Genomic DNA, 24,696 nt, shown 5'->3' with positions numbered 1-24,696 from the left:
TCTGCCAACTTATCAGCCTTCACCCTTTCTTCTGCATTGCTCTTCAGGAAACTTGGTTTCCAGCAATTCGAACCCCCGCCCTCCGTGGCTATCGGGGTTATTATAAGAACCGGGCAGCATATGAAAGGGTGTCTGGTGGCGTCTGCCTCTATGTCCTTCACACTCTGCACAGCGAGTCTGTCCCTCTCCAAACACCTTTAGAGGCTGTCGCTGTTCAGGTGTGGACGCCACAGACTGTTACCATCTGCAGTCTTTACCTTCCACAGGATGGTGATGTCTCGCAGCATGTCCTGGCTGCGCTGATAGCCCAATTGCCACCACCTTTCTTGCTATTGGGTGACTTCAATGCCCATAACCCTCTGTGGGGTGGGTCAGTGGCAACAGGTCGAGGTGCCACCGTTGAGCATTTATTGTCGCAGCTCGATTTCTCGATTTTAAATGATGGAGCCTTCACACACTTCAGTGTGGCACATGGCACATACTCCGCCATTGACTTTTCAATCTGTAGCCCTAGCCTCTTACTGTCTGTCCAATGGAGTGTGCATGATGACCTGTATGGTAGTGACCACTTTCCAATCTTTCTGTCACTACCACGGTGTCACTCTTTTGGGCGCCCTAGCAGATGGGCTATGAATAAGGCTGACTGGGACTTGTTCTCCTCCACTGCCGCTATTGAGCCTCTCTCTAATGATGACATTGATGCGGTGGTTCAATCGGTCACCACCAGCATCGTTACTGCCGCCGAATCTGCCATTCCCCGTTCCTCTGGGTCCCCTCGGCGGCGGACTGTGCCTTGGTGGTCGCCTGAGATCGCTGCAGCAATTAAAGATCGCCGGCGGGCACTACAGCGTCACAAGCGACATCCCTGCATTGAACACCTCATCACCTTCAAACGGCTGCGTGCGCGGGCCCGCCGCCTTATCCGCCAAAGCAAGCAGGAGTGCTGGGAGCGGTATGTGTCCACCATTGGCCTCCATATCTCTCCATCACAGGTCTGGGCCAAGATCCGACGCCTCTATGGCTATCGGACCCCTGTCAGCGTCCCTGCGCTCTCACTGAATGGAGCAGTTTGTACAGACTCCGGCGAAATTGCCAACAGCTTGGCAGAGCATTTTACTCTTAGTTCTGCTTCTTCCAATTACCCACTGGCCTTCTGCTCCATTAAAGAGCGGATGGAACGTCGGAGCCTTTCGTTTCGCACCAACCACCCAGAATCTTACAATGCTCCATTCAGCGAGTGGGAATTTCGCAGTGCCCTAGCCGCTTGCCCTGATACCGCTCCTGGGCCAGATGGAATCCACTGTCAGATGCTGAAACACCTTTCAGTGGACTGCCAGCGGCGCCTCCTTGATCTTTACAACAGTCTTTTGGTCGAGGGGGAGTTTCCGTCGCAATGGCGGGAAAGCATTGTCATCCCCGTTTTGAAACCTGGAAAGAACCCTCTGGAGGTGGACGGCTACCATCCCATTAGCCTCACCAACGTTCTTTGCAAGTTGCTTGAACGGATGGTGAGCCGGCGCTTGAATTGGGTACTGGAGTCTCGGGGCCTTCTGGCTCCATCTCAGGGTGGGTTCCGTAAAGGCCGCTCCGCCACCAACAATCTGGTGAGCCTGGAGTCAGCCATCCGTACTGCCTTTGCCCGCCGTCAGCACCTAGTCGCTGTCTTTTTTGACATGCGGAAGGCGTACGATACGACATGGCGTCATCACATCCTTTCTACGCTTCATGGATGGGGTCTTCGGGGTCCTCTGCTGATTTTTATCCGCAATTTTCTGTCGTATCATACCTTCCGCGTGCAAGTCGTGGCCTCGTATAGTTCCTCCCACGTCCAGGAGAACGGTGTGCCACAGGGCTCTGTTTTAAGTGTCTGTCTGTTTTTAATAGCCATTAACGGGCTTGCTGCGGCCGTGGGAAATTCTGTCTCCGCTTCCCTGTATGCTGACGACTTCTGCCTTTACTACAGCTCTACTGGCATTGCAGCTGTTGAACGTCAGCTACAGGGCGCTATCCGCAAGGCACAGTCTTGGGCTGTAGCTCATGGGTTCCAGTTTTCGGCAGCCAAGACCTGTGTTATGCATTTCTGCCGGCGACGTACTGTCCACCCGGAGCCGCAGCTTTCTCTTAACGGCGAACTTCTTTCAGTGGTGGAATCACACAGGTTTTTGGGGGTGGTTTTCGATGCCTGGTTGACTTGGCTGCCTCATATCCAGCAGCTCAAACAGGCGTGTTGGCGGCATCTCGATGCTCTGCAATGTTTGAGCCACACCCACTGGGGCGCCGACCGATCTACCCTGTTCCAGCTCTACCAGGCGTTATCCAGTCTCGTCTGGATTATGGGAGCCTGGCTTATGGCTCAGCTTCCCCATCTGCGTTGCGGGTGCTGGACCCAATCCTCGATAGCGGGATACGCCTTGCCACTGGTGCTTTCCGCACCAGCCCTGTGGACAGCATACTAGTGGAGGCAGGTGTCCCTCCACTGCTGTTATGACGCCAACAATTGCTGGCTGCTTATGCTGCCCATGTTTTTCGCTTGCCCGGGCATCCAAATTACCATGTCCTGTTCCCGCAGTCAGTCGTCCATCTGCCAGACCGTTGGCCCCGGTCGGGTTGTCCGATCACCGTACGCGTCAAGGAGCTTCTCTCCGGGCTTGGGTTTTTCCCTGTTCCACCTCCTTTCCGGGCACCTCTGCGTACACCCCCGTGGTGTGTTCCTCGCCCTTGCCTTCGGTTCGACTTGGCACAGGGCTCGAAGGACTCAGTCCCTCCATAGGCCTTCCGCCACCACTTTTACTCCATCCTGGCCACGTATCAGGGCTCTGGAATTGTTTACACTGACGGTTCGATGGTTGCTGGTCGTGTCGGGTATGCGCTAACTCTAGGGGACCATTCCGAACAACGTTCGTTGCCGGATGGCTGCAGCATTTACTCTGCTGAGCTGGTCGCCATCTTTCGTGCCCTAGAGTATATCTGCTCCTGCTCAGGTGAGTCCTTCGTTATCTGTAGTGATTCCCTGAGCGGTTTACGAGCTCTCGACCAGTGTTTTCCTCGTTCTCGTCTGGTGATGGCTATCCATGAGTCCCTGCATACTCTTGCGCATTGCGGCCGCTCTGTGGTCTTTGTGTGGACCCCCGGTCACGTCGGTATCCCAGGCAATGAACGTGTTGACCGCCTGGCCAAACAGGCCACCAGTGAACCCACCCTGGACATTGGCCTCCCGGAGACTGATTTGCGGGCAGTCTTCCGCCGCAAAGTTCTCTCGCTTTGAGACACTGAATGGCGCAATCTGCCCACACCAAACAAACTCCGTTCTCTCAAGGCGACGACGCGTGTGTGGCAGTCATCCATGCGAGCCACTCGCAGAGATTCAGTTGTTCTTTGTCGGCTCCACATTGGCCACACCCGCCTGTCTCACAGTTATTTATTGCATCGTGAGGACCCGCCTCTCTGTCGCCGTGGGGCGGTTTTGACGGTGGTGCACATTTTATTAACTTGTCCGCTTTTAACTGTGCTCAGGCAGACATTTGCGCTGCCTGATACGCTCCCTGCCCTTTTACTAGATGACTCTGCCATGGTGGAATTAGTTTTGCGTTTTATTTGGGCAGGGGTTTTTTATAGTTTAATCTGAGTGTTTATGTTTTTTAGTGTTGATTCTGGCTTTTAACCTCTGATTTTAAACTGAGTTTTTAATGTGTTCTTGGTGGTTGGCTTTTCCTCTTTTTTTTTTTTTCTCTCTCTATGGTCGGCCAACCACCGTCACACTCTGTATGTTTTAATTTGTTTTGTCTTATCTCTGTCAGAGTCTTTCTTGCCCTGTGTCATCTGTTGTCTTTCCTGCTGTTCGTTCTTTATTCTCTTTGGGCGGTTTTAATTTTTTGGAAAAAGGGACCGATGACCATCGCAGTCTGGTCCCTTTAATCCCACAAACCAACCAACCTAAAAATGTAAATTCACTGGCTCGCACTGTACTTTTCCCCTTTCCTTTATGACTTAGCTTTAAGCAGCATACAACAGAAATGGCGTGTAATATTGGTATGTTTGTACACAGCCATCTTACTTTTCTGGGGTAGTTCATTTTTCTATATCATTCATCTCACAAAGCTGTCAGCTTGCCTTACATGTTTGTCATTTGTTGTAGGTCTATCCTTATTCCTTGTTGTAACTGTGATCTCACACTTCTATCACGACAGCAATAGTTCTTTGTTAATGCAGTTTGCAGTTTAAGATTCAGGGATTTGCTCAACTTTTATTAGTGTATACTTTGAGTTTTTCCACACACGTGGAAGTTATACTTCTAGAGTCCAACTTGTTACAGGGACCAACACAATCTCAAAGTTTGTCCGAGGAGTTCACGAAGGCTCAGTGTTCAGCATTTGTGCACTGAAGGAGGGCAGCATCGTGACCGGAGGCGGGAAGGACGGCCGGCTCGTGCAGCTGGATGCGAGCATGAACCCGACAGGAGTCGAAGCTCAGGTATGCTGAGTAGTGATTTGCTTTGGACAGTTTGCTATTCTCTTATGCGCTTGGTCACTAATACTCTACTGGTGATTTTCTTATAAAGTTACTTGTTTGCCTACAACGGTGCCTGTCAAAAAAAGTGTGAAGCACCCAGGAGACATGGTTGGATGTCGGTGCAATTTTGTGAATGTACACACCATCGGAGTTGGTCTTTAGTGTTGTTAACAGGTGTGGTAGGGTTTATAAAGAGCACAAATAGTGTCAGACATTTAGTGATCACCATGAAAAATATGGAGATGTTGCACAGTTGTATGAGACAGTGTTATCAGTACCTGACAGTTTGAAATGGGCTTCATAGTGGGTCTCCATGTCGTATAATATCCTGATTTGTGGGGCATTTGAATGTGACACTGGCCTAGTGTTGGAGTATATAGGAACATGAAGGCAGATATACTTGTCACCAAGGCTTTGGTCAACCACGTCTGACCATCAGAAGTGAGGATCACTGTATTGTCCACTGAGCACATTATATCCCATTTACATCTGCAATCTGAGAACAAGTGATGGACTCGGTATAACATTCTGTGCCACCCAGCACCATTATTAAGAGACTGGCAGCAGCTGGACTGGAGAATTACTGTCCCACGTGTAGCCACGGTGACTTCAATATTAATTTTGTACATGATTGTGCAAGAAAAAGGATGTTGGTAGATCTCCTAAATTCATATGATCTGATGCAAACTGTGTTTTTTTCCAACTTGGGTGCAGGGGAACAGTAGCACAGTCATAGACAATAATTTTATTCATTCTTCATTACTAGATGGGCATTCTGGTAGTAAAAGGGTGAATGGCCTTTCAGATCATGATGCACAAATTTTAACACTAAAAGGTTTTTGTACTCAAACCAATGTCGTATTTAATTACAAACTATGTAGGAAAGTTAATGCAACAGCAATAGAGAGTTTTTCAAAACTTGTCAAGGAACAAGAGTGGCAAGATGTTTATAGTGCCGATAATATAGATTATAAATACAATGCTTTCCATAACACATTTCTCATGCTCTTTGAGAGTTGCTTTCCATTAGAACATTCTAAACGGGGTACTAGCAGTAATGGACAGCCCGGTTGGCTGACTAGTGGGACAAGGATATCATGTAGAACAAAGTGGGAATTATATCAAAATGTTAGAAGTAGTCACAATAAAGCTACAGTAGCTCATTACAAACAGTATTGTAAGGTGCTTAACAATGTTATTAGCAAGGCAAAAAGTATGTGGTGTGCAAATAGAATATCTAATTCACAGGATAAAAGCCATATGGTCAGTTGTGAAGGAAGTGTCTGGTCAGCAGCACAAGGTTGATGATGATATAAAGTCAGTTCACAGTAATAATATTTCTGTTAATGATAAATCAGATATATGTACAGTATTTAACAACCATTTTCTGAGCATTGCTGGTGAATTAAATAAAAATTTAGTTTCTACAGGAAATCATATAAATTTCTTAGCAAATCCCTTTTCGAGATTGACGTCTGAAATACTCCTCTGTGATACAGACAAGAGGGAGTTTGAGTCAATAATTAAATCACTGAAGACTAAGGATTCTCATGGTTATGATGGAGTGTCCAGTAGAATATTTAAGTACTGTGCTGCACATGTTAGCCCTGTATTTAGCCATATTTGTAATTTTTCCTTTAGGAATGGTCAGTTTCCTGAGCGGTGGCGCAGTGGTTAGACACTGGACTCGCATTCGGGAGGACGACGGTTCAATCCCGCGTCCGGCCATCCTGATTTAGGTTTTCCGTGATTTCCCTAAATCACTCCAGGCAAATGCCAGGATGGTTCCTCTGAAAGGGCACGGCCGACTTCCTTCCCCATCCTTCCCTAATCCGATGAGACCGATGACCACGCTGTCTGGTCTCCTTCCCCAAAGCAACCAAGTTTCCTGAGCGATTAAAGTACTCAGTAGTAAAGCCACTTTATAAAAAGGGAGAAAGGGATAATGTAGAAAATTTTAGGCCTATTTCTATGCCATCAGTGTTTGCAAAAGTTATCGAAAAGGCTGTGTATGTAAGGTTAGTTGATCATTTTATATCACATGATTTGCTGTCAAATGTACAGTTCGGCTTTAGAAGTCGTTTGACAACTGAAAATGCTATATTCTCTTTTCTCTGTGAGGTACTGGATGGGCTAAACAAAAAGTTTCGAACGCTTGGCGTATTTTTTGATTTAACAAAGGCATTTGACTGTGTTGATCTCACAATATTGCTCCAGAAGTTGGACCATTACGGAATAAGGGGAGTAGCTCACAATTGGTTCACCTCTTACTTTAGCAACAGGCAGCAAAAGGTCATTATTCACAATGTTGATAATGGCTGTGATGTTGGATCTGAGTGGGGTACTGTCAAGTGGGGGGTGCCTCAGGGATCAGTGTTGGGGCCGCTCCTGTTCCTTATTTATATAAATGATATGCCCTCTAGTATTATGGGTAACTCTACAATATTTCTGTTTGCTGATGGCACTAGCTTGGTAGTAATGGATGTTCTGTGCAACATTGACTCGGTTTCAAGTAGTGCAGTCATGACCTCAGTTCATGGCTTATAGAAAATAAACTATCGTTAATTCACAGTAAGACTCAGTTTTTACAGTTTCTAACACACAATTCAACAAAACCTGTCATTTTAATCTCACAGAATGGGCATATGATTAGTGAAACTGAACAGTTCAAATTCCTAGGTGTTCAGATAGATAGTAAGCTGTCGTGGAAAGCCCACGTTCAGGATCTTGTTCAAAGACTTAATTCTGCCATTTTCACTATTTGAACGGTATCGAAAGTGAGTGATACTTCGACACATAAATTAGTCTACTTTGCTTATTTTCATTCACTTATGTCATATGGTATTATGTTTTGGGGTAACTCTTCCCATTCTAGAAGGATATTTTTGGCTCAGAAACGGGCGGTTCGGGCAATAAGTGGTGTGAGTTCACAAACCTCTTGTCGACCTCTGTTCACGAGTCTAGGTATTTTGACATTGGCCTCTCAGTATGTATATTCCTTATTGTCGTTTCTTGTTACCAATATTAATTTATTTCCAACAATAAGCAGCTTTCACTCAGTTAATACTCGGCAGAAATCAAACCGCCATTTGGATTGGACTTCCTTAACTCTTGTGCAAAAAGGTGTGCAGTATACTGCTGCATACATTTTCAATAAGCTGCCACTCGAATTCAAAAATCTTAGCAGTAATCCATGCGCTTTCAAATCAAAACTGAAGAGTTTCCTCGTGGGTCACTCCTTCTATTCTGTCGAGGACTTCCTTGAAAAATTAAGATGTTTCTCATTGTATTGCTGATAGCATTTGCTTAAACTTATGGACTGATTTTCTTTCAGGTTCATGAACATTTATTTTTATCTGTTATTACTTTTATGTTATAAGTTCATCTACTGACACGTTCCATGACCTTGGAGATTTGCTCCTCAATTTGGTCGTACGGAACTTGACATGTAAATAAAAAAAAAAAATAAAAATAAAAAAAAAAAACCATGAGACAAATGGCTGCGTTTGGTGTGGGGACATGAGCAGGAAGCATGGACTGCTAATGAATGGCACTGCATTGTTTCAGTGTGAATTGTTCGTGTGATGTTAAGGTACTAGGTACTCATGTGGCCAGAAAGATTCCAAATCTGTGCCCAGTAGAATGAGCGTGGACCAGCTGTGACATCAAATCTGACCCAGTGCCAGTATCCAGGAAATCGAGGACTAGGTACGACGGTTGTGGGCCAGCTAGACTTAAATTAGGATACAGTAGTGCATCCGGGCCTGAGTGGGTACATTGTGATAGTGACAACTGCGCTTATACTGCTTTGTAAATTTGACTCAGTTTCACAATCACTGCAATGACATCACATACCCTGTCAGTCATTGAAATTTTATTTATTTATGTTTTCCTCTTCATCATCTGAGTGTTCCGCTTATTTTCTGAGGCAGTGTCTTTCTATAAAAAACATTTTGAACATGGCCTTATTTCACTAGGCTCTTCTGAAATAACCTTGGCTGAGAGGTGTGATTGAAATCACACACTGCAATAACAACTGTTTATTTATTGTTCTTGTTGTGGTCTTCAGTCCTGAGACTGGTTTGATGCAGCTCTCCATGCTACCCTATCGTGTGCAAGCTTCTTCATCTCCCAGTACTTACTGCAACACACATCCTTCTGAATCTGTTTAGTGTATTCATCTCTTGGTCTCCCTCTACGATTTTTACCCTCCATGCTGCCCTCCAATGCTAAATTTGTCATCCCTCGATGCCTCAGAACATGTTCTACTAACCGGTCCCTTCTTTTTGTCAAGTTGTGCCACATACTCCTCTTCTCCCCAATTCTATTCAATACTTCATCATTAGTTATGTGATCTACCCATCTAATCATCAGCATTCTTCTGTAGCACCACATTTCGAAAGGTTCTATTCTCTTTTTGTCCAAACCATTTATCATCCATGTTTCACTTCCATACAAGGCTACACTCCATACAAATACTTTCAGAAACAACTTCCTGGCACTTAAATCAATACTCAATGTTAACAAATTTCTCTTCTTCAGAAATGCTTTCCTTGCCATTGCCAGTCTACATTTTATATCCTCTCTGCTTCGACCATCATCAGTTATTTTGCTCCCCTAATAGCAAAACTCCTTTACTACTTTAAGTGTCTCATTTCCTAATTTAATTCACTCAGCATCACCCGACTTAATTCAATTACATTCCATTATCCACATTTTGCTTTTGTTGATGTTCATCTTATACCCTCCTTTCAAGACACTGTCCATTCCGCTCAACTGCTCCTCCAAGTCCTTTGCTGTCTCTGATAGAATTACAATGTCATCGGCGAACCTCAAAGTTTTTATTTCTTCTCCATGGATTTTAAGACTTACTCCAAATTTTTCTTTTGTTTCCTTTACTGCTTGCTCAATATACAGACTGAATAACATCAGGGAGAGGCTACAACCCTGTCTCACTCCTTTCCCAACCACTGCTTTCCTTTCATGCCCCTCGACTCTTATAACTGCCATCTGGTTTCTGTACAAATTGTAAATAGCCTTTTGCTCCCTGTATTTTACCCCTGCCACCTTTAGAATTTGAAAGAGAGTATTCTAATCAACATTGTCAGAAGCTTTCTCTAAGTCTACAAATGCTAGAAACATAGGTTTGCCTTTCCTTAATCTTTCTTCTAAGATAAATCATAAGGTCAGTATTGCCTCACATGTTCCAATATTTCTATGGAATCCAAACTGATCTTCCCTGAGTTCGGCTTCTACCAGTTTTTCCATTCATCTGTAAAGAATTTGCGTTAGTATTTTGCAGCTGTGACTTATTAAACTGATAGTTTGGTAATTTTCACATCTGTCAACACCTGCTTTCTTTGGGATTGGAATTATTATATTCTTCTTGAAGTCTGAGGGTATTTCGCCTGTCTCATACATCTTGCTCACCAGATGGTAGAGTTTTGTCAGGACCGGCTCTCCCAAGGCCATCAGTAGTTCTAATGGAATGTTGTCTACTCCCAGGGCCTTGTTTCGACTCAGGTCGAAACCATTAACCGTGACTAAACTCGGTACACATTTAGAGGACAAAGTTCCATATTCGAGTACACCTGAAAGTCCATCATGATTATGTGTACTGGGTGCTCACTCTGATGATGATAATTGTTAGTGATGATGAGTCAGGAGGTGCTGTGGATGATGAGCAGTGCTGCACCGTGAGTCTGGCAGTCACTGGTACCCGACTGAAGACGTCTAACCTGGTGGCCCAATGGTAAACTGATGCAGCAGATGGTGGTGTTGCCCAAGCTGATGAGACATGGACAGATGAGTGGAGAATGGCACTGGACAAAGCTGCTCAGGGCTGGAAAGACTTCCGTTCATACCTCAGACCGTGAGGCGGTGACAGAATCTGTGGCTGGCAGTCTCGCGGACATGGGGGCAAAGTGAAGGCGACCCAAAGGCTAGGACATCGGGCTGCATTGATAAAAGTTGCTTCAGAGGAGTTGGCAATGTCACGACACAGATGGACACATGGCAGCTACTAGTGCATAGCCCATTCATATTGATGACCTGCTTGGCCGGCTGCGAGTTTATACAATGTGTGATCAACAGTAACTGGAATCTTTTTAAATTTTGTGGGCTTTTTAAATCTGATTTTCAATATTTCTTATTTTTATTATTTTTTTAAATGGTGTTGGTATGCATTTTCCTACTGTGTGTTTGCATTTTCAACTGTTTTGAATATTTGCCTTATTGTTGACAGTCAAAAACGTTGTACATATTTTCAAAAGCTCACCAAACTTTTTCTTTGGAAAAAGAAAAGATTTAAACAGTATGCATTAAATTTTACTTGAAAAATGGAATAAAGTGCAGCACTGCATTCAGATGTTGCCTGTGGCTTTGGCAAATCTTCTATGAGTAAGTTAAGACTTCATTAGTAGTATAAATGTTTCAAAGAGGGTTGAGAAGACATTGAAGTCAATGACCACCCTGGACATCCTAGCACATCAGTTAATGACGATGTCAGGGAAGTAAAGAGAATGTTTCTGGAAAATTGCTGAATCACCATCAGAGAGGGTGCTGATAATATCTGTATATCCTTTGGCCTATGCCAAACATTTTTTTTCCCTATTCTTTTGATGTTTTTGGCATATTTTATCTACAGATTCTATAATTAACCCCAAAAAATTTTAGCTTGCTGACAGTATGGATAATGTAACCGATGATGATAAACAGAAGGCTGAAATTCTAAACCTAGCTTTCAAAAACTTACAGCCGGCCAGAGTGGTCGTGCGGTTCTAGGCGCTACAGTCTGGAACCGAGCGACCGCTACGATCGCAGGTTCGAATTCTACCTCGGACATGGATGTGTGTGATGTCCTTAGGTTAGTTAGGTTTAATTAGTTCTAAGTTCTAGGCAACTGATGACCTCAGAAGTTAAGTCGCATAGTGTTCAGAGCCATTTTTAAAAAACTTACTTCCGGTAGAGGACTGTAGCACCATTCCACCTTCATATTATCGAACAAACACAAGGATGGCTGACATAGTGTTTAGTGTGTCTAGGATTGTAAAACAGTTAAGATCCTTAGACACCAGGAAGGCATCTGGCCCAGACGGTATCCCCGTAAGATTATATGTTGACTACACTACAAATATAGCACCATTCTTATCCATCACCTATCAGAAATCATTGGAACAGCTGAAAGTTCCACAGGTCTAGAAGAAGGCCCAGGTCATAGCAATCTATAAAAAGGGTAGAAAATCAGATGACAAAATTACCGGCCAATTTCAATGACATCGATTTGTTGTATAATCGTGGAACATACTTTGTGTTCAGACATAATGACCTTTCTAGACTCTGAGAAGCTCATCTGCAGAAACCACCATGGTTTTAGGAAACAGCAGTCATGCAAGACACGGCTGGCCCTCTTTGTGCATGATATACAACAGGCTCTAGATACCAGTTCCCAGGTTGATGCCATATTTCTCGACTTTCTAAAGGTGTTCAACTCATTTCTGCACTGTAGCTTGCTCCAAAAAGTGCACGCTTACAGTCTATCCGATGACATATGTGGTTGGATAGAAAGTTTTCTAAAAGACAGAGAGCAGTATGTCGCCCCTGAACAGGGTGACTTCCACAGAAACAAGCGTAACTTCATGTGTGCCCTAGGGCAGTGTAATAGGTTCACTGCTTTTTACAATTTACATAAATGATCTGGTTGATGGTACTGACAGCGGCATTAGACTGTTTGCCGATGATGCTGTAGTCTACAGGAAAGTAGTATCACATGAAAGTTGTGAACAAATCAAGGGGGGTTTGCAGAAAATTAATGCATGTAACAAGGCGAAAATCCCCGTTAATGTAAGAGTACAAAATAAATGCCCAGTCTTAGGAAGTGGTAACATCCATCAAGTATCTGGGTGTGACTATTCAAAATGATCTCAAATGGAATGATCAGATTACACAAGTAACGGATAAGGCAAACTCTAGATTGCAGTTTATTGGTAGAATCCTGAAGTGATGCAGTCCTTCAAGAATGGAAATAGCTTGCAATACATTAGTTTGTCTAGTCTTAGAGTATTGTTCGTCTGTATGGGACCCTTACCAGTTGGGCCTGAATCAAGAGATTGAGAAGGTCCAAAGAAGAGTGGCAAGATTCATGACTGGTACATTTAGCCATTGCAAGAGCGTTACAGATCTCATAGAAAGTTTGATGTGGGACACACTTTCAGATAGATGGCGCCCTAAACAGAAAGGGCTGCTCTCTAAATTCCAAAATCTGATCTTCACCGAGTATGTAGAGCATATACTATTACCACCAACTTTCAGATCACGCAATGATCACCATTCAGAGGTAAGGGAAATTAGAGCTTGTACTGAGGTGTTGAGTCAGTCGTTTTTCCCTCGCATGCTCTGCGAGTGGAACAGGGGTGGGGGCGGGGGGGAATATGACTTTGGTACGAATTGTGCCCTCTGCCACACACCAATTGGTGGCTAGCAGAGCATATATGTAGATGTAGATGTAGAAACGTGTAGCAGCTAAGTTTGTTTTGAAATTGTAAAATTTTGACCAAAAACAACATTATGTACACATTGCTCAGAAATTGATGAATGAAGTCGCCAACTATATAGAACTTCTTTAGAGGGATGTAACAGGTGACAAAACATGGGTAGATGGGTATAATGTCGAAAGCAAGGCCCAGTCATTCCAATGGAAACTGCCTGAAGAGCCAAGACCGAGAAAAATTAGAGAAGCTCAATCATTTGTGAAGGTTCTTCTCACTGTTTTCTTGGATTACAGAGGGATGATGTATCATTAGTTCCTGCCTTAGTGTTGTGCAGTCAATAAGGAATACTACCTGTCAGTTAGGTGCTGTTTTTGTGAAGCAAGCCAAAGAAAATTACCAGAATTGTGGCAAAACCATTCATAGAAATTGCATCACGATAATACTCCTGCTCAACTCCAACTCAATGTTTGTTCTTGATTTTTTTTTGGCAAGTAACAAAACCATTATGCTAATTCAGACACCATATTCACCAAACATGACTCCATGTTCCCAAGATGAAAGAGAACCACGAAAGGTTGTCATTTTGCCATCATTGGTGAGATAAAAACAGAATTGCTGAAGGAGCTGAACACCAGAAGGAAAAGTTAATTCCTGAAGTGCTTCCAAAATTGGAAAAAGTGCTAGCACAAGTGTATTATATCAGAGGGGAATTACTTTGATGATGATGATGATGATGAATAAATATTCTTTCAGGAAAATCAAAATAGCCACTACTTTTTAATCACACATTATATATGGCCAAACAGGGCTTTTTAATATGGAAGATAAGTACTGCTGCACACTTCAGCACCATTGAAACTTCCTGGAGAACTGGGACACTGTCAAGGTCACTGCCGGGTATGGCACTGGGTTCCTGTCTCGGCCCCTGTCGTTACATTATAGTCAAGCTCTATCCAGTAAACTTTGTAGAAAATTTGCACCTAGCGTAACCCATGGACAAGAAATTAAAGTTTGCCTAGATTTGACTGTTCAGCTGTAAACATTGTCTTCAGCTTATTTATAATTGTACTCTTTATTGTAATGTGTATTAGTGGGCCAGTTTAAATGCAGTTTCACTGACTGGCTTTGTTTTAAGGCTGTAACTCAACAATTGTGCAATTCTGATCTGTTTGGAAAATTTGCTTGATTTGATGTCCCTTACCCTGCTCTGACATTGTCAGATTATTTTTCTCCTCTTGATACTCAGTTCAGATAGACAATACAAGTAGCACAATGAATACAGGAGAATAGTGAAGAAAAAAGTTGCAATTACCCTTGTTATAAGGCCATAATATTACAGTAATTAGGTCTTTCACAAAAAACCATACAGCAGTGTAGAAAACAAGGCATTTGAAAGTGACAATACTACTTGTGATTCAAGTACAATTAGTTGGGGTGTGCAAATGCTAGTGCCTCTGAGGAGTGTTACGGCCAACACTGCAGCCTTGCAACACCATCTGTTCTTAGGCCTGACACTCTTTACCAGTATGCCACACGATGTGCTTTACCTCAGTTACTGCTTTACAACCTGTGCCGCCTGGATTCTTACTACGAACACCGGTCTTTCTGAATTGCTGCTACAATGTATCCTTGTAACTCCCCTGACGTCAACTTTTGCTAGCCCTACCAAGCGAGGTAGCACAGTGGTTAGCACATTTAACTCTCATTTGGGAGGACGATGGTTCAAACCTGCGTCCGGCCATCCAGATTTAAGCTTTCCACGATTTCTCTAAATCGCTCCTGGAAAATGCCGGGATGGCTCCTTTAAAAGGGCATGGCCGGTTTGCTTCCCCAGCTTTTCCTAATCCGAACTTGTGCTCCATCCCTAATGATCATGTTGTCGATGGGACGCTAAACACTAATCTCCTCATTCACTAGTGCTTGTCGTCCACCTACCTGTCCATTTCTCAACTCCCCCTCCAGCACTACACACACTTCTACTATCCCATCAACACACCTGCTAGTCTTCTCCCCTGCTCTACTTCTCCCCTTTCCCCCTCCTTCCCCTTCCCCCCATTCCCCTAGCACAGCCTTCCAACGCTGCACCTACTAACCGTCCACAACATCCCTACAAGCCTACAGGCAGTACAGCATCTTCCCCACCACTACCCTTCTGTCCTTTCCTATTCATACCCCATTATTCCATGTTTCCTGCTAAGCCCTCCACCACTCACCCCCAGCAGATTGCTGCTCACATTGGTTGCAGTCAAGTGCCCTAGCTCCAGGAGACAGTGGTCTTTTGTTTGTTTGTTTGTGTGTGTGTGTGTGTGTGTGTGTGTGTGTGTGTTTTCTGTTTCAGAGTAGTTGTAGCAGAATACTTGATATTCATTCAGTCGCAATAAGAGTTGTATTGTAAGACTTCCTGGCAGATTAAAACTGTGCGCCGGACCGAGACTCAAACTCGGGACCTTTGCCTTTCACGGGCAAGTGCTCTACCATCTGAGCTACCCAAGCACGACTCACGCCCCATCCTGACAGTTTCACTTCTGCCAGTAACTCATCTCCCACCTTCCAAACTTTACAGAAGCTCTCCTGCGAACCTTGCAGAACTAGCACTCCTGAAAGAAAGGGTATTGCGGAGACATGCCTTAGCCACAGCCTGGGGTATGTTTTCAGAATGAGATTTTCACTCTGCAGCGGAGTGTGTGCTGATATGAAACTTCCTGGCAGATTAAAACTGTGTGCCGGACTGAGACTCGAACATGGGACCTTTGCCATTCGCGGGCAAGTGATAGAGCACTTCCCCGCGAAAGGCAAAGGTCCCATGTTCTAGTCTCGGCCTGGGACACAGTTTTAATCTTCCAGGAAGTTTCGTATCAGCGCACACTCTGCTGCAGAGTGAAAATCTCATTCAAGAGTTGTATTGATTTATACAACACAAAATACAACAAAACACACTTCATTCAATCAAAAATTACTCATTACCATAGATGAAAATACAACCAATTCCCCCCCCCCCCCCCCCCCCACTTACACACACACACACACACACACACACACACACACACACACACCTTGCATGTTTCTGTCTTACGGAATTACTAGTTCCTTTGTGAGAGTGATGAAGAAATTAAGTGGGTTGTCACTTACAATGCTCAATAAGTGTCTGGTCATGAACTTCAAAATTTGTGATTGTTTAACTCCATATTATCAGTAATGTTCAGAAAATTAATTTAGTTACAAATAAGTGCCAGGAAAATTAAAAGAATGTAAGAAACTTTCACTGTTATGTTAATTACCATTGTATTTTTGTGTAATAGTAATGTACTGTTTTTAGTGTTTAACATCCATAAATATGATAAGATTTAATGTTCAAAAGTTAAATTTAGCTTCAGTTTACTTCCATCAGAAACACAACCACACATGAAACCAAATTATAAAACTCTAATCACAATTCCGATTCCATGTGCATCCCTTCCAACCAACAGCTCTACACTATTCCTACTCTCTCAACAGTACAGTCTCTTCTTAGCAAAAAAGCTAATCATTTTTAGTTTGTCATCTGATGCTGCATCCACCCCCTCCCCCCTCCTGCCCCCTGCTCGCGACATAAATGGGAATCTGTATACTATATCAATATTTATTCCCTTTTAGCACAATCACAGAAACAAAAGTAATAAGAGTAGCAAACTGAATAATTCATGATTACATCATTACTCTACAACAAGCCCAGGAGAGCTTGGACATCTCATACCAAACCAAAATATGAGAGTATGGGATGAATCTTTTTTTTTTTTTTTTTTTTATTTTAATTTTTTTTTTTTTTAGTCCTTTTGATCAAGACATAAATTGGCTCAAAATGTTAGTTATAAATTGGATTTTACTCTATAACTAAATGAGATATTTTGCAAGTCATAGAAGTTTTAGAGCAGGAGACAAAACTTTTACTGTCTGTACTTATCTGGAAAAAGTAAAGGGCAGTGGTGATTGTTCATCTTGATTGTCCATCACTCTTGTGAGCCACAGAAAATATTTGGGTCACTCTCTTGGAATATGTTGCATCTGTACATCATCAGTAATAATTTTCTCATAACCAGTTTGTTTGGAATTCTTAAATTATATAGCTTATTCACTTCTCCATTGCAACACTAATTGCTCTGAGTAACAATTGCCACTATTTAGAATCTGTAACTAACTTTTACAGCTACTGAAATGCTTTAGCCTAAGAATCACCCTTAAATAGGTTTCACACAACATACTTTCAGTGTTATTACAATTAGTGTTTTATATATTTTACAAGGAAAAATATTAATAAAAATAATTTCACATGTGACACAAAAGTCTGCAGAGAACAGAAATACAATGTCAATTAGCTGTGATGTGACTGAAAGTTTTTCATGCTAAATTTTGTAAAATAAATCTCCTTAACAATTAATATTATGATACGTAAATTTTCATAAAAAATAGTTATTTTTATTGTCTGTTATAGTGGTGACTCTAATGGTAAAGCTTTATCATTTTCTACAAAACATGTTGCTCTCGCAGTGGTTAGCACACTGGACTCGCATTCGGGAGGATGACGGTTCAATCCCGCGTCCGGCCATCCTGATTTAGGTTTTCCGTGATTTACCTAAATCACTCCAGGCAAATGCCGGAATGGTTCCTGTGAAAGGGCACAGCCAACTTCCTTACCTAAACTGATGAGACCGATGACCTTGCAGTTTGGTCTCTTCCCCCAAAACAACCCAACCGACCCATATTGGTCTAATACATACTAAAGACTAGTAAATTGAAGATTGTTTATGTTATGTACAAGTGATTTTATCATTTAATAAATTTGTGTAAAGTGACTTTCCTTTGCTGTCTGATAACTAATCTTTCTGCTATTATACAATGACAAGTATAAGTTGTAATTTAGGACATATACATATGTTTAAGTAATGAAATTATCAAGTATCACAATGTTTAGTAGTCAAATGGATCATGTAGTTTAATAAGTGGAACTGTCTTTTATGGTACAATGTGCATGCACATCCTCCCTCCCTTCCCCCCCCCCCCCCTTCCCCCTCCCACTCCCCTCTCCTTTCAAAAAAAGCTGCTTCCTCTTAAACTGCTCAGATGCTGTTTTCATCCACAGCTTTATTTTTAAGCAGGTTGATGTGACTTGAAACCATACCTATTTTGTGAGTTTCAATGTGGTCACTGCCCGTGTTAAAATTGCCGGATCAGTGAGTATAATGGTTTAGTTACGTATTTCTTTTTTGGGACGACCAGGTACCGGAGCACCTGGGCGGCGTGCGGTGCATATCGGAGGGCCGGGGCAGCCTGCTGGTGGGCACGACGCGGTCGGCGGTGCTGACGGGCGCCCTGGAGCTGGGGCTGTCGGCGGCGGTGTGGGGCCACGCGGACGAGCTGTGGGGGCTGGCGCGCCACCCCACACTGCCGCAGTTCGCCACCGCCGGCTTCGACCGCCTGCTGCACGTCTGGGACTCCATGAGCCACTCCACCGTCTGGAGCAAGGATCTGGCAGTGCGTAACGTGTAGCTCACCCCGCAGTAACTCTGCTGTGAAACTTATTGCGAGGAGGCCTTAGGACTGGGCTTATTCAATTTTCTTAATACTTGCAGAATTTGAAAAATGTTGCCTGAATGTCAGTTTGCTGTAACAGTATAACACAGTTCTCAAAATAAATAAATGCAATAAAAATAAAAATTTAAAAAAAATACATAAGCTCCTTTAAAGATTAAAAGATTTCAGAGCTAATCATGAAACTGATGTCTGTGCACTGACCTTCAAATTCTACAAATGTGTAAAAAGTTGAAGAGACCATGTCTGTAGGTTGCCTTTTGAGTCATGCACCTGAAGGTGCTATCACTCTTGTGATATAGATCAATGTAAGGTTCTTATGTCTTTATATATGAAAGTTGTGAAAACTTTGTAAAATTTCCATTAAATGAAAATGTCACAGCTTTTTTTAGATGACTTTGTCTAATCTACTATAAACAAATGTTTGTAACTTTGATATGGCTCCATTATCTCTGATTTAGCTCCTGGGAGAAAATACAGTGGAATCAATTTCCCTAAATTATGAATTAATAAATGGGATAATATTAGAGCAAGTAAGATATTTTACAGTGTTCTGCCTTACAGATACATTTTTAGGTGGAAGTGCCCACCAGTAACTGTTCCCAGTCCTCTGAATTACTATGCAATTTATTTGTTGGTATGTTGCTGTGCAGAGCTTGTATGAACATGTTATGTAGTGTTATGCTACAGTTTTATGTATGTGTGCACTTCTGCAGGAGGCCTTGCAGAGTGCGGGCTTCTCCCCTGACGGCTCACTGTTGGTAGTGGGCTGCGTGTCTGGTCGCTGGCTGTCACTGGATGTGGAGACGAGGGAGGTGCTCACATCCTACACGGACGGCAATGAGCCAATACAGGTAGGGGCTCTGTCTGACTGGGAGCAGAGAGGGTTAGCGAGATTTTGTGGGCACACAGAAAATGCCGTAGTCTCACCATTGAGCAGGTTAGGAAAGCTAGTCATGATTCTTATTTATTTATTTATTTAATCTTGAACTGTTAGTCCACAAAGCATATCATAGACCTGGCCATAATGGGAACTAATTTGATCATGTGACTAGTGTAAGGTAATTTTACGTCATCTGAACGTTACAAAAAATTAGATATTTTCGTAAAATTAATTCAGCAGTTGACATGCCAGAGGTGATGTGGACATTGTAGAAAAATAATAATTACTCATCACACTTAAGTATGGGGGCACAATTAACTGTTACTGTGGTCTTCCTTAGTAGTAGTAGTAGTAGTAGTAGTAGTAGTAGTGGTAGTTGTTGTAGTAGTAATAATAAAATAATAATAATAATAATAATAATAATAATCTGACACACTTCTCTTAAATCTTCGTCTTCTTTTCCTCCCCCTCTCTCTCCTCCCCCCCTCTCCCCCCTCTGCCCCCCCTCTGCCCCCCCTCTGCCCCCCCTCTGCCCCCCCTCTGCCCCCCCTCTGCCCCCCTCTGCCCTCATCTCCCCCCTCCCCCCTCTCCTCCTCCCTTTTTTTTTTTTAAAAAAAGCAAAATTGCACACACAATGCCACAGACAACCAAATGCATAATCCCTTGCATTTGGGTGTCTGTGTGGTTTTGCATGGGTACCTTTGCTAGAAAAATACAAGAGCTCAAAAGCTAGTGTGAATAGTGTTTCCTGTTGTGTGTATCTATGCATGTTTCAGCCTGATATATGCGTGCTGTTGGCTTTTCCTTATTTTACATATTGTAACATTTACAACTGTTTGACAATGAACTTCAGTGAAAAGCTGACATTGTCAAAAGAGGAAGACACAGCAATCTGTATTACTTATTTTAAATTTTAATGGTCTTTATTGCAATGCAATATAATAACAAATAGATAACAACTTAATTTTGGTTGATTAGGAAGTGTCCTTACACTTTAATTGGTACCTAAATACAGTGTTAACCATCATGAAAATGTTGCTAAGTGCACGCTATCAATATCCAAAGGCTAATCAGAACATAACTGTTAGTGTATACAGATGGCTGGTTTTGTACATGATTACATTATGCTGCAATCGAGATCATTAATATTTACAGTAACAAACTTCCAAGTCTATCTTTTTAAAGTACAATATTTAAAAAAAAAAGGAAGTAATTTCACAATAGATATCTTACTGCAGACTGGCATTTCTGTCACAATTACTATCATAATTTAGTATTAACATTTCCATTTTCTAATGAAATTTTTGTAATTTCTTTGTTACCATTCACTTATTATTTCATATTTTCCTGATTTTAACATCTACCCGCATAAATTTGAACTTTTGTTATGATGTTTGTTTTTACAATAAACACAATTTTTGTAAAACTGATGTCTTTTTAGAGAGATATCACTGGAAACTAATCAAAACTGATGAATGTCTATTCAAAACAAAAAAACAAAAAACAGAAAAATTGCAATTACCGAGACAAATTTCAAATTAGAAATATACATATATATGTATTGTACACATCTTACGTGTATCATTTTCTTCCATACTGCTTGACATTGGGAGTTACATTACTCTAGGCACTGCTACGTTCCAATTCAACATGGTTCGTGATGATACCTTCAGTGCAGTCTAGGAAAAAACCATCGCAGACAGAATCAACAGCGCACTGCTGATGCCATTAAATTTATTCACGATCAGGAGGAGAAGAAATGTTACTGCTGACAGAATATACAAGCAAACTATTAAAGTTGAGTAAGTTGTTGCTGTGCAAATGATGTCAGCAGAAAATTATGCTGAACAGAATAGTACTAGAGTTTCCAGAAGCAAACTGCACACGGCAAATATGCCATTAACATTATTAACAACAAATTTTTTCGAGAGCAGTTTCTGTGAGGTTATGAACAATGCACACACTGACTTTAGCAAAACTTGAACAGCTTTTTTTAGTCACCACCAACTTCAACACTAACAGGGAGACTCTTAAGAAAAATTATTCAATGTATGGGATTTGATTTTCAGAAAATGCCAGAATTAATTATTTAAACAGTGGAAAATCCAGGATGGAATGTAACAATATTATGAGAAGGAAAATTGCTACTCACCATATAGTGGGAGCTGCTGAGTTGCAGATAGGTGCAACAAGAGACTCTCACATAATTGTGTGAGTAGCAAATTTCCTTCTCATAACTAGAATTAATGATTTGTTGTGCTAGCAAGAGTCGAGGGGCATGAAAGGTGAGCAGTGGTTGAGAAGGGAATGAGACAGGGTTGTATCCCACCTCTGCTGGTATTCAATCTGTATATTGAGCAAGCAGTAAAGGAAACAAAAGAAAAATTTGGAGAAGAAATAACAGCCTTGAGGTTTTCTGACATCACTGTAATTCTGTCAGGCAGCAAAGAACCTGGAAGAGCAGTTGAACGGCATGGACACTGCCTTGAAAGACGAATATAAGATGAACATCAACAAAAGTAAAACGAGGATAAAGGAATGTACTCAAATTAAACCAGGTGGTGCTGAGGGAATTAGATTCAGAAGTGAGACACTTAAAGTAGTAGCTGTGTTTTGCCATTTGGGGAGCAAAATAACTGATGATGGTTGAAGCAGAGAGGATATAAAATGTAGACTGGCAATGGCAAGGAAAGCATTTCTGAAGAAGAGAAAACTGTTAACATCGAGTATAGATTTAAGTGGCAGGAAGTCGTTTCTGAAAGTATTTGTATGGAGTGTAGCCATGTATGGAAGTAAAACCTGGACAATAAATAGTTTCAACAAGAAGAGAAGAAAAGCTTTCAAAATGTGGTGCCATAGAAGAATGCTGAAGATTAGATGGGTAGATCATGTAACTAATGAGGAGGTACTGAATAGAACTGAGGAGAAGAGGAATTTGTGGCACAACAAGGGATCTGTTGGCAGGACACATTTTGAGGCATCAGGGGATCATCAATTTAGTATTGGAGGGAAGCGCAGAGGGTAAAAATCATAGAGGGAGACCAAGAGATGAATACACTAAAAAGATTCAGAAGGATGTAGGTTGCAATAGTTCCTTGGAGATGAAGCTTGCACAGGATAGAGTAGCATGGAGAACTGCATCAAACCAGTCTCTGGACTGAAGACCACAACAACAACATGCTAGCAAATGATAAACATAGTTTCAATGATGGCATACTATATTAAATCTTTACAAATTAGTGGAACACCAGAATTAAAGCCGTGAATGATTTATTCGGACGAAACATGGATTCATGCTCCTTACACTATGAACAAATCTTGTCAAAGTGTCGGAGAAGGACGGTCAAATGAAAATTCTCATCAATGTTTACCGTATTTACTCAAATCTAAGCCGCACTTTTTCTTCCAGTTTTTGTAATCCAAAAAACCACCTGCAACTTAGAATCGAGTGCAAAGTAAGCGGAAGTTCTGAAAAATGTTACTGGTGCTGCCACAACTAACTTCTGCCATTGAATATATGTGGTGCTACACAGGCATGCTTTGCAGGCACAAAGATAAATACTGGCGCCAAAACCTCTGTGTCAGTAAATAAATTAAAAAAAAAAAAAGGTGGAAGATGAGCTTTTTTCTGTCTCGAGTTTCGACCACTGCATTTTCATACATTACCCAACCAAGTAAATACAAATTCTGTATTGTTCATCTTCGAATGTAGCAGCATTTCAACGTACTATGAAAGTCCAACTAGCAAGACTGGGATGTTTGTCAATATGGCCAACTCTACGTTCTGAATCTTTTACCTACCTGTGACAAGAGATGGTTGCTAATAGGAACTTTTATGAAATGTGAATCACATGCAGTATTCTCTTCACCATAAGAATAATATGAATATAAACATTTTGCCATGTATTCTTTCGTGTTTGCTGCTATCTCATTTAAATCCTGTCTGCCTAATAAACTACGAAACTAGAGCGTGACAACAGCAAACGTGGAAGAATATACATATCATGTCATGTTTATATTCGTATTATTCTTATGCCTAATAGTGATACAGTCAGAAATAAAGCATGGCAATTGACTAGATTTTTAAATCTAAGATGACTAAATTCTGTGCAGGATGTATGAGGTGCCAGCAACGATTTTCAAGCAGAGAAAAATTTTCACTTAACTCTCATTCAGAACATCTTCTATCATACACAGTCTATTATTTGGTTCTTGTTGATCATTATCAAAGAAAGCAGCAGTGTAAGTAACAACAAATAGCAGTCTCTTGCCATTGTATTGTTTTGCTAATGAGACAATTCCCCTCTCTCTCTCTCTCTCTCTTTCTCTTTTGTGTGTGTGTGTGTGTGTGTGTGTGTGTGTGTGTGTAGCGCGCACAAAAGCGAGCCATGCTGCAAGTGGTGACAGGCCGTAAACGCTCATTATCAGAATGCGACAAACAATGCAGGACACAGTACAGTAATGCATTTTCAGCTTCGGTTATGTAAACACCTATAACAAAGAGAACGCCACTTATCAGATCAAAGAAAAATAAGCAATCAATTCAAACCAGACGAAGCCTGTGACAAAGGACCGAGTGCCTGACACATAGCAATGGCTACCTGGTAAAGCTTAAACTGCAAAGCGTACAACTTTAGCCAAACTACTGTAGCTGCATCATCATCATTCATTCGACCTAAATTGTGCCTCATATTACAATGGACCAACTTTGTTTCGATTTGGAGGTGTGGCCTAAAACTTTTCTCTCCCCTTGAATATAGAGTCTCAAGTTTCAGGTGCGGCTTAGATTCGGGAAATTTTTTTTTTTCTTGATTTAGAGTCTCATTTTCCAGGTGCAGCTTAGATTTGAGTGCGGCTTAGATTCGAGTAAATATGGTAATGGTTGTGCCATGCATAACATGTAATGTGTTACAGTGTTACACTTCAAAGAATGTTGCAATCTATGCTGTTTCTTGGGTATGAACAAGATGGTGGTTTGGCCTATTGAATTAGGGCAGCTTTAGTGCTGCTGTGAGCAATGGCCTTTCATAAGGTACTCCACTCCAGATGTCCACTAAATACAGTTTACTTCACGTGTTTGAGTGGAAATTGCTAGAGACTGACCTGCAATTTTTGTAACATTTGACATCTGTTGTCGTTAACAAGGTGTGACACTTCTCTCCATACTTGTCTATTAGAATATATTATCTACTGTTTTCTGTTGCTGGTAAACCTTTAGGGGTATGAGGTTGTGGCCCACAAAGCTGTTCT

At 41.9% G+C, this 24,696-nt stretch overlaps 1 protein-coding gene across 6 annotated transcripts in view; it reads left to right on the top strand.

Moving 5' to 3' along the window:
* Positions 1–24,696, top strand: part of LOC124551354 (echinoderm microtubule-associated protein-like 2) — a 666,787-nt gene that overhangs the window by 622,537 nt on the left and 19,554 nt on the right. For all 6 annotated transcript variants that reach the window (XM_047126385.1, XM_047126388.1, XM_047126384.1 and 3 more), the window contains 3 exons: positions 4,313–4,470; positions 18,252–18,506; positions 19,280–19,417. In XM_047126385.1, the coding sequence (XP_046982341.1) occupies positions 4,313–4,470; positions 18,252–18,506; positions 19,280–19,417 (551 nt within the window). The remainder of the gene's footprint in view (positions 1–4,312; positions 4,471–18,251; positions 18,507–19,279; positions 19,418–24,696) is intronic.

The sequence above is a fragment of the Schistocerca americana genome, chromosome 9 (genome assembly GCF_021461395.2).
Source record: "Schistocerca americana isolate TAMUIC-IGC-003095 chromosome 9, iqSchAmer2.1, whole genome shotgun sequence".
In the NCBI taxonomy this organism is placed as follows: Eukaryota; Metazoa; Arthropoda; class Insecta; order Orthoptera; family Acrididae; genus Schistocerca; species Schistocerca americana.
The sequence above is the reverse complement of the archived record's forward strand: the minus strand, read 5'-3'. Positions and strand labels throughout refer to the sequence as shown.